Source organism: Lethenteron reissneri, chromosome 24 (genome assembly GCF_015708825.2).
Source record: "Lethenteron reissneri isolate LAM-NWPU_2019-01 chromosome 24, ASM1570882v1, whole genome shotgun sequence".
Lineage (NCBI taxonomy): Eukaryota > Metazoa > Chordata > Hyperoartia > Petromyzontiformes > Petromyzontidae > Lethenteron > Lethenteron reissneri.
In genome coordinates, this window is record NC_083802.1 from 9,960,731 (window position 1) to 9,971,286 (window position 10,556).

Genomic DNA, 10,556 nt, shown 5'->3' on the forward strand with positions numbered 1-10,556 from the left:
CACATAATAAGCCACTTCGTTGAGCTATCATTTGTGGCCAGGTCGCTTCTCAAAAAATAGAGCCACCCAGCTCAGTTGGCCTTACCTGGTGAAATAAAACAGAAATTCGTTTACAGTTTTACTATACAGTGTTTCATTACAGCACAGCAACACACGACACCACGCAAAACGGACGATACGGTTTATCGCGGTAATAAAATAGAACAATATCGCCATATCGCCAAAGGCAAGGAGAGGGATAATGTTCGCTGTGGGTTTTCGTGGCATCGTGGGCCCTCTAGCGGGGCCAGGTGGCAACGGCTCCGGCCACTCACGGCGAGGCCTCCACCCTGCAACTCTCAGGCTGCCGCAGCCGACCAAGGCCCGCCTTCAAGTGGGTTTTTTGCGACCGCGTAAACCTCGAATTCCACCGAAATCCATATCGCCAGAAAGCTGGAGATCTTAACCTTCTCACGGATTCGACGGACTCGGTCGAAAGTCTGCGCGTTCCGTCGTAATCGCGACTTCATTTGGGGCCCGATCTGCCGTGGACTCTCGCGTCCAAACAATGGCCGCGATGTGGCCGCGTTGTAAACGTGCGTTTTTTTTGTTTTTGCTCCGATGTTTCGTGACATTTTGTCCAACTTTGAAGCGATTTCGTGGCGTTTCGTGCATATTTTGAGGGTTTGCAATCACCCCGATCGTCTCGCGTCGCGATATTTGGCAGCATTCGAGTCCAAATTCCGTGTTGTTTTTCGCCCCCCGTAAAAATGGGACGATTTTAAGACGCGCATGCATGTGGGGCGTACGTGAGACGCCAGGTCTGATTCATGGACACCACAGTTTAATTGCCTTTAATGTTTCTATCGTTTTTTTGTAGCTTAGTTATACGGGATTTTGTCGGGTTTTTTTTAAGTTTCAAAGCCTTATTTCACTTACGTACTTCGGTATCGCGCGAGTTGAAACGAGGCACACGTGAGATTTCATTTTAAACAACAATCCTCACAGAGAAAGCTTTAATTTGAACTGCTCATTCATAAAAATATATATCAAGTTACAAACTATTGTGGATATAGACAGATTTGAGTAATAGTAAGCGATACCATGTTATGCGTGTATATATATATCGTATGGCCGCTGCGAAAACATTTCTAAAAACTTAATTCTCGGAAATGCTTTTATTTACGGAAACATAAGAAACTTAAAGTTTCTGATGTATTCATATCTTCATGATGGAAAATTTGTTTATTCAAAATCGGTTCAAATGAATGTGTGTGTGTGCACGTCTTGCTGATGAGTGTAAGTTAAATGAAAACGATCAAGTCTCTTGGATAGCATCAAAACACCCAATTGCATTGGCTTCAGATGTCAATGAATTACCACGATCACTTAATAATTATAGTTATACCAATTATACTAATTATTTACCTCGGTGGGTGTCGAGACTCATTTCCAGGAGGGTCCTTGCATTGAGAAGTTTGGCCAGTTTAATGAGGGGCATGTGGTGTGATTGTACCCGGAGAAACCTCACCATACGAGAGAGTCGGTCTCGGTACTGCCATCTCTTGGCTGCAAACTTGCAATCCCATTGCTATCCGTACTCAGGCTGCTTAGCTTCTGAGATCTGACAAGATTGGTGCATTCAGGATGATGTGTCGTCAGGTTCCCTGAAGGGCATTTATAAGGCCACACACCCTGCTGACGCGTGCCAATGATGTAAATAAAATATTTTACTGTAACATCAAGGACACACAAGTAACAGTTTCAGAGCACATATCCTGCTGGTGTGTACGAGAGAAGTAAAAAAGAAACCCTTAAATATTTCCTGAGACAGACACGAGGACACTTGGTGGCATTTTGTGGAGGCTACACTTCCCAATTTTGCAGAACTTCGTATATCTCTAGTCTGCACAACAATTCACAATCCGCCATTTCCTTACCCCACCTGCTGTATATGCCTTGTCAGGGCTGTGCGTTTCACCCCAAAATATAAACAACATCCTATTATCTGTCTTCTCGGATGTTTTTTATACTGAGGCTACCATTGTCCCCAGTCTTTATCACTGGCCATCATCCCTTTGAGTGACATGTCCTGTGCCCAAACACTCTTGCCTTTCTTAACAAGTCAATATATCTCTGATTTGTGTTTGTTCCCCGATCTAGCTTACCAACAGGCACATTGGTAAGTTGCTTTAAATGATGAAATGCAGTTTTCAAAAAGCGCTTACTCATGCTCTTGTTTTCCCATTTACCTATCTTTTTCTAAATGTAAATTCACCTTGAACAATTGCCTCAGGTTTTCAAGCTGTGTTCCTCCAACAGTGTTCTTATTTAGCCAACTTGTACATGAGTTCTTCCAATCGCAAGTGTTTGAAGATATCATAAACAACAAAAGCATAACACCAGCTAAAAAAGGATTTTGATGGATAGTCGAACACAAATGCTAGGTAGTCCTTAATAAAGCAACATGGGACAATAATGAATGAGAGACAGAAATTATAACCGTATTCTTTTTTTAAAATAAAATCTCCAGTGGTTAATGAGCCATCTTTCCATGTTTTTGTTGCAGAATGTCTAGCGACAGTGATGAGCATTTGCCAGGGGTGATGATGCCTCAGCCAATCACAGGCCGTGATCCTACAGCGGGTGGGGCCAGAGTTGCTGAGCAGCCAATGAAGCCGCGTGAGGGGGTGCAAGATTTTTCGACGGAGGGCAAAGGTCATTCGGAAAGCGTCCCATTAAAAAATGTGAAAGGTGAGGTGCATTGTAAGTTAAAATGTAAAGATTGCACACTTGCAAATTATCTAAATATATTTAATGCTTGTGTTAAATTTTGTTCGATCACTTCTTCATTGCCACATTACGGTGATGCTGACGCTTTGTTCGTGTCATTGATATTATTGTCGATGCTGTCAATAATTACAATCCGGTTTAACACGTAGACTTTCGCGATTAATATTATTCGTAATATAGGTTTTTGGGTTGGAGCGCGTATCTTTATTATGAATTACAAGCCAGATGATTAAAATTATGCTGTTACTGCCATTACTACTCATGTTGCCGTCAACCACAATGTGATGACACTTGCTGCTGCTCTTGCGTTTGCTGCTTATGGTGTTACAGATTGTGCAGCTGCCATTGATTAAATCATTATTGTGTTCCCTTGTAGGTCACTCCTCACATCGCCTGCTAAGTCCACAACCTCCTACAACCACCTCCAAATCATTATCCTCAACCTCTGCTCGCCAAGCCAAGCCCTCTCGCCCCAGAGGACGACCCAGAATTCACCACCCCCCAGCTTTAACTGAAAGCTCAGGTAAAGAAACATTGCACTGTATTTGAATCTGGAACTATGGTTTCTATACAGGCCCATTTGCAGTCTACAGTATGCTGACAAAGTTTAGGCCTTGGACATTTATTAACCTCGACCTAAGGCTCGAACCTAGGCCCTCAGCATTATGACTCAAGAGAGAGGGGTACCGGAACCCAGCTGTGCTGGGAAAAGCGCCAAAGCCATTTATGAACCCCGGCTTAAATTCATGATTTTACCGGTGCAGATTTTCCGTCATAGCCATTATGATCCTTTTAAGAGTAAACTAAACTCAGAATGTTGGTAATGGTTACATATTGTCTCGAACATGGCCATTATTAATAGGGAGAGATGCCTACACCCAGGGCTCACATCCAGAAGCTCAGCAGTACTAGCTCTATGAATCGGTAATGAGAGAGATCCAATGACAGGATTCGAACCTAGATATGTAGTGGTATCTTTTTGACAGCCTTTATGAACCACCAGAGAAAAATAAACTCAAACGCAATGGCTCATATGTTTGTGTGATGTTTGTATATGGGGTGTGTGCAGTGTTTGCACGGTGGAGTTTGTGTGTGGTGGGGGATGTGTGTGCGGGGTGTGGGGTTTGTGTGTGGTGTTGCAGTGCGCGCGCGGTGGGGTGTGTGCGATGTTTGTGTGGGGTGTGCGATGTGTGTGTTGGGTGGTTGTGTGTTTGATGTATGTTGAACTTCTTTTTCACCGTATGTAGCCAACCGTGCCAATCGGAGGTATGGGGGAAGGACAATAAACTGATGTGCCTGGTGTGCAGAGGTTGCAGGCGGTAGCTGGAATGGGAGGGGAGGACTCTCCCCTGCTCAGTGTGTGGCTGCCGGGTTCAATGTTGAATCTGGAGGAGGAGCGGGAGGCAGAGGAAGCGGAAAAACTTACATCTGTATCGACTGTGGATACAGAACACCAAGAAGGGGCCGCATGTTTAAGGTACTGGTTTTGGTGATGATGGAACACCTGCACCAGCTTAAAATATTCAGGCTGGCCTTTCTTTGATTCATACTGGCCTTAACCAGGTGGTAGTGTTTGAGGAGCTCATAGGTGCTTGAAAGGTCTTGATGCACAGTCCCATCGGTGAGCTCCGGCAGGCTAGAATACATTGGCTGGGTCCTGATGCCGATTTATTGCATGCCCTCGTGGTTTCTGTTTGGCTGGAAATAGTGGGTAAATGGGCACAGCACGGCATAGCGAGAGATGTACTGATGTAGTACAGGATGACTTACCAACAAGTGGTTGCAGTGGTGTTGAGATTCCTTCTTTGTGAAAAGGGTTCATTATAGTTGTTATTTTTCAGTTAGAGGCAGCCTGACACAACATAAAGTCCATGTGTCTGAGGCAGCACTCACCTTTTATTGGCAGCCCTGATGCAGGAGTTGAATTTTCACATACCTGCTGTAAGAACAAATATTCTTACACTGTCAGCCGCTGTTCCTACAAGACGGTTAATTCATCACGCTTAAAGAAATGAATTAATATAAATGACGGGTGGCTCGGGTGCTAATGAACCAGCACTGCTAAGACTAAATTTGCATCTGGATTTCGGTAGCCTGTGTATTAACCAGACTCTTAAGTGTGGCAAGTCTCAGCTTGGTCACAATTCTACATAAAAATCAGTATATTAAATAGGTTTTCCATTAAATAGTGGGTTTGATTTCTGTTTGACAAAAACAATTTTCAGGGCATATAAAAGGTGATTCCTTCGTGTAGTTAAGAGGCTATTGAAGTGACTTCAGCAAGAGTTCTGTGATGTTATTTTGCAGGGTTGTTACCTGACAGAATGTGTGATGAGAAACTGCTCATTGTGAGAGGTTCAACTGCAATATCTCCATCCCATGATCATTATTTTGAATTTGCTCATTTACCCAAAACAGCATCACTCCATCTAAGGACTCTTTTCAGGAGGGTACTGCCAAGTGTTTGCAGTAGGGGGTGATGATTCAAATTGTCTATTCTAATTAATAATTGGGATAATAAAATTTAGAAAAAAATTTAGTTTGACAAATTTTTACCATAACGCTGGCACATAATGGCTTGCTGTGGTGAATGACATCAAGATCTTTAACCGACAACTGTGGAGCAGACGGCGTGTATTATTTCGTTAATACACCCGCAGTAATAACTAAAGTGGCCACTGGATGTGAGCTGTGAACGTCTGAAACAAGTGTCAAATGCACTACCGCTAGTCCATGACTCTGCTCAATAGCAGCATCATTGTAATATAATTTTGAGATGAAATAAATTAAAAGTGTTTTATATTTTCTTACAGCACAGGGAAAAGCATCATCAGGGAGGAGTGAGTGGCTTGCCGGTGGGAGATGTTTTGTCAACGTCACAAGGACAGAAGGAGCCACGCGCATGCCCAACCAGGTGTGTGAGCACATATTAAGGCTGGGAAATATTTGTGTGTCTATGTGTAGAGGTGTGACTGAGTGGTTTATTTGCAGCATCTTTACCATCACCAGCACCTTCATCATCACCACCATCATTACCATTTTTACTACCACCACCATTGCCACCAATATCACCATTATCACCGTTGTCACCAATACCAACACTATCTACGATGCTAGCCCACTGATAGTGTTTTTTTAAAACCTAATAATTTGTTCATTTTCCTTTTCAGCACAAAATCCACCCGCAAGCGAGAGCGGTCAAAGAGCACCTCGCCTCACCTCCTCCGCCGGCCCCGAGTATCTATCTTGCCGGACGTCCCCTCGTCTACCTCTTCTTCCTCATCTTCATCGTCGACATCATCATTATCCTTTTCTTCTCCAAAATCCCTTCCACCACTGCCATCACCAGTACCTCCTCCACTTTCTCCATCCATGTCGAGTATGGCCCATCCTTCAAAACGAGAGCCGGCTTCGAGGTCCGGTGGACGCGGTCACAAGCGAGGGAGTGGCCTGGAGGGAGGCAGCGCTGCCAAGAAGATTCGTAAAAAAGGAGGCAGTCACGACGGCAGCGGCACCACCAAAAGAATTCGTAAGAAAGGTGGAGATTCTGAAGGTGGTGGCACTAAGAAGAGTGGCTCTAAGAAGATTCGCTCTAAAGGGAAAGGCATCGAGGGGGGTAGCACGAAGAGGGTTCGTACGAAAGGGGACAGCGCTGAAGGGGTGCGCAAGAAAAAAATACGTGTTGAAGGAGGGCACTCTGAAGATGGCAACCTTAAAGGAGACATCAGTAACTGGAACCCTACCGAAGAGAGTGGCACTAAATTTGGAACTGGGAAGAGCAGCCTTGAAGTGGATGCTTCCAAAGGGGGCAGCAGCAACTGGAATCCCACTGAAGGGGGTGGCACTAAAGATGGTGGCCTTGATGGTGGTGGTATTGAAGTTGGCGGCGGCAATGGCAGCATCGTCCAGTTGTCCTCCGCTTTACAGGAGCCCTCAACGCCATCGGCCATTGTGGGAGAAAACCCGGCTGCCTCAGCCGCCCCCTCTGGCTGTGCAAAAGGGGGAGGCCGCCACCGTGGCCGCAAGTCACAGGTCCTGTGTGGTGTGGCATACTTGAAGGGCGAGGGAGGGCGCTTTCAGTGCGTGTACTGTCCCTTTGTGAGCGACCACAGAAGAAGCACGTCACGCCACGTTCTCAAGTTCCACCTGGGCGGCGAGGAGAGTCGCAGTGGTGGTGGCAAAGCTAGAGGAAGGGCCTCACGTAGAAACCGAGGCCTCAAGGCAGTGGCAATCGGAGACCCTGGGAAAACTCCGACCGCGGTCGTCCAGCCGGTAGAAACAGCAGTGATGACAAAATTGGAAGTAGGAGACATTGTCAACTTGAGATCAGCGGTAAAGACGGACTTGTCGGTGTCTGAGACAGAAGGAGGCGTCACAGCTGGACAAGTGAAGGAGGAAGAGGTGTTGGCAATTGTGGAGGCAGAGAAAGATGAGGTGAAACAGGTAGGAAACGCAGAGCAGTCAGTCCCACAAATTTCACTGCAGCTGCCACCAAATACGACACAGATGCCAGCAGCACCAACACCGTCAACAATGCCGCGCGACGGACTTAATGCCAAGAATCATAGGCCACTGGAATCGAGTGTGGGCACCAGCAAGAAGCCACTGAGATTCAGTAACCGGCGCAGCAGCAGGACAAGCGGCGCAGCAGCAGAATCGGGGACTGAGCCGGAGGTGGGGGTTGAAACAGGCGAGTCGGCGCAGTCGTCACGGCCCACTGCTCGGCTGCTGTCACTGGTGTTGAATGGCAATGCTGGCAGCGCCGAAGTGGTTGGGGAGGTGGCACGAGACGGGCGGCAGCAGCAGGCGCTGGATCTCTCCTCGTCAGTCGTCCTCCCGCACAAACCCAATGCCCGCATCGACGCCATCGTGCAGGGCCTACAGACTCGACTGTCGGAAAATGGTGCCGGCTCCGCGTTGGCTGCACTGCAGGCGCTAGCATCATCCGACGGTGGTCACGAAGTCACCGAGAGCGCTGCCGGAGAGGCGAGTGAGGCTAGTGATGTTGAAAGCGATGACCATAGAGTAGGAGGAGGAGCAGCTGATGAAAATGAAGAAAAAGAGCACCATGCCGCTGAAGATGATGACGTTTCGGATGAGGAAAAACGAGGAGAGGGGGAGGACATATGCAATGGTTCAATCTTGCGCTATCGCTGCCTGGTGTGCCCCTTTTCGCATGCAGATGTCGCGGCCATGATGCCGCACTACATCAGCGAGCACCCAACGGTGCACATCACCACCGCGCTGGTGGCGTCCACTTTCGATGTGACGCGGGGGCCACTGCAGCGGAAGCACAACCACCACTACCGCACCAACAGCACCAACGAGATCAGGAGGAAGTACGCTGGGCGTCCACGCCATGGTTTTGCTGGCAGTAGCAGTGGAAGCTCGTGGTATGGTTGCGACCAGTGTCCCTACGGTCACGGCAACATCCATTCAGTGCTTGTGCACTACCAGCGCCGGCACCCAGCTGTCAAGGCCACCTATGCACGCATCTTGCGCCGAGGGCAACCGCCGGCGAAGGGGACGATGCGCGGATCACTGCGGCGCCGTTTCGGTGGCGGTTCCAAACCTGACGCCAATGCAGAGGCAGGGTCGACAGGAGAGGCGGGGCTGGTTGAAGAGGCAGAGCAAGCATCTGAGCCAACCTTCCGGTGCCGCCACTGCAACTATGCCAATCGCTCGGTGCAGGGTGTCCTCGTTCACTACCAGAAGCGCCACCCGTTGGTCAAAGTGACGGCGCGCTACGTGCGAGAGGGACAGCGCTTTCCGGCGGATGGTGCCCCTCCGGCGGACGAGCCGCAGTCGCCGGCGAGGATGGGCCTTGCTGAGATGATGCGGTTGCTCGTGACACCACTACCGCCGACGCCGACGCCTACTGTCGCCACAGCGCTGCCGGCCGTCCCCTGTGGCCAGCCCGCTGCGGCGCCGCTACCAGTGTCCTCTTCTCCTGATGCGGCAGCCGAAGCTCAACCGAGCGCAGCGATGGCAGTGACGATTATTACGCCGGGCCCCTTCTACTGCCAGGAGTGCGGCTACACTAACCGCTCAGTGCAGGGCGTGCTCGTGCACTGCCAAAAGCGCCACCCGGGTGTGCGGGCTAGTGCTGACATAGTTCGGCGGCACACAGCACTGGTGAGGGGAGGAGATGCCGTGGAAGACGGGGAAGTTGGGCCGCTGGTGCCGACATCATTGACCTGTCCCGACGCCCCCTTCGCACGGAACAACAATGACGACATCGGTGGAGGAAACTGCGGTCGATCTATCCTCGACGCCATCACGTGGTCATCACCGCCCACTGCGCCGCTGCTCCCACTGCGGTGTCGCCTGCAGCACGGCGAGGCAGCTGGATGCACACATAGCGCGGAGGCATGCGGGCGCCGGCCTGGACCTGCAGCAGCTGCATTCGCTAGAGCAGCAGTCGGTGGAGGTGTCCCCCGCCATTCTACTTCGACGTGAGCGAGACCGGGCACGACGCAGGGCTACTGCCGCTGCTGCCGCCGCTGCTGCCACCACTGCTGCCACCACTGCTGCTGTTACTACTGATTCTCCTGCAAATGTTGCTGCTGATGGTGGAGGAGATGGTGCTACGGCTGCTGTAGCTGGTAGCGCTAGTGATGCCACCCCTAGTTCTAGCACGTATGCCACTTCCACCGCTGTCACCTCCACTGCCGCATCCGCACCAACTCAGCAGCAGCGCCAGCAGCATCGCCAGGGCCAGCTGATCTTCACGTGCGCCCTATGTCCTTACCTGAATGCCCGTGTGCACGGCGTGCTCACGCACTACCAGAAGCGCCACCCCACCGTGCGGGCCTGCAGCGAGGAGGTGTGGTCTCGTGCCGAACCCGCCTCCCCGCTGCTCCTCGCTTGCCTTCATCGTCGACGGCCGGTACGGGGTGGTGGTGCTGGCGGCGGCAGTGGCGGGCGCCGCCCATCCTGGGCTAAAAACCATAGATCTGCAGGAGCGGCCGGCGGGGAGGAAGAGGGCCCGCTGGCGGAGCTAGCCTTTGGCAGCGGTGGCGGCCACGGGTTGGGCGGCTATCGATGCTCTCTTTGTCCCGATCTGGCGCTGCCATCGATGGAGAGGTTACTGCTGCACGAGGTGCGCTGCCGGGAGCTGAGGGCCGCCACTGCTGAGGGAGGAAAGGTGTTGACGGAGGTGGCTGCAAATGATGGAGGCAGTGGCGGTGATTGCAATGAACCAGAAGATTCGTTGCAGCCGAAGGTGGTGGAGATGGAGGAGGAGCGGCCGAAAGATGAGCTTGATTCTAGCCACGGGGCTGCCGAAGAGCCAGGTGATGGCGATGCGGTGCCGGCTGTCGCCAGGGCTGATGGAGATCAAACGACCGACAATGAAGATCAAACAGCTCAGGGCAATGATCAAGAGGTGATTTTCTCTTGAGTTGGCCGGCGTGTGCGCGAGAGAATGATTATGAATGTGGTGATGATTGTGGTGGTAGTGGTGATGGAGATGATGATGATGGAGGTGGTGGTGATGAGGGTTATAGTGATTGTAATGATTTTGTTAATGTTGGTGATGAAGTGATGATTATGATAATGTGGGTTGTGGTAGTAGTTACAGTTGGGATAGTGATAGTGGTGTGGGTATGGATGGTTAATAGTGATGGTGGTGGTGGTGTTGGGAATGCTAGTGAGGGAAGTGATGAATTGGAGATAATAATGGTGGTGATAATGCTACTGATGTGGATGGTGAAGGGATGAGCCAGGATTTGAACTCAGGCCCTCTCCTGATTGTGAGTTGAGCATTCTGACCACAGCAATAA

General features: G+C 50.1%; 1 protein-coding gene across 1 annotated transcript; it reads left to right on the plus strand.

Moving 5' to 3' along the window:
• Positions 1 to 321: 321 nt before the first annotated feature.
• On the plus strand, positions 322 to 9,377 carry LOC133346565 (zinc finger protein 462-like). Its single transcript, XM_061558208.1, has 6 exons — positions 322 to 373; positions 2,549 to 2,733; positions 3,149 to 3,295; positions 4,080 to 4,249; positions 5,586 to 5,686; positions 5,943 to 9,377. The coding sequence occupies exons 2-6, from the start codon at positions 2,550 to 2,552 to the stop codon at positions 9,229 to 9,231; spliced, it is 3,891 nt and encodes a 1,296-aa protein (XP_061414192.1). The 5' UTR covers positions 322 to 373; position 2,549; the 3' UTR covers positions 9,232 to 9,377.
• Positions 9,378 to 10,556: the final 1,179 nt, after the last annotated feature.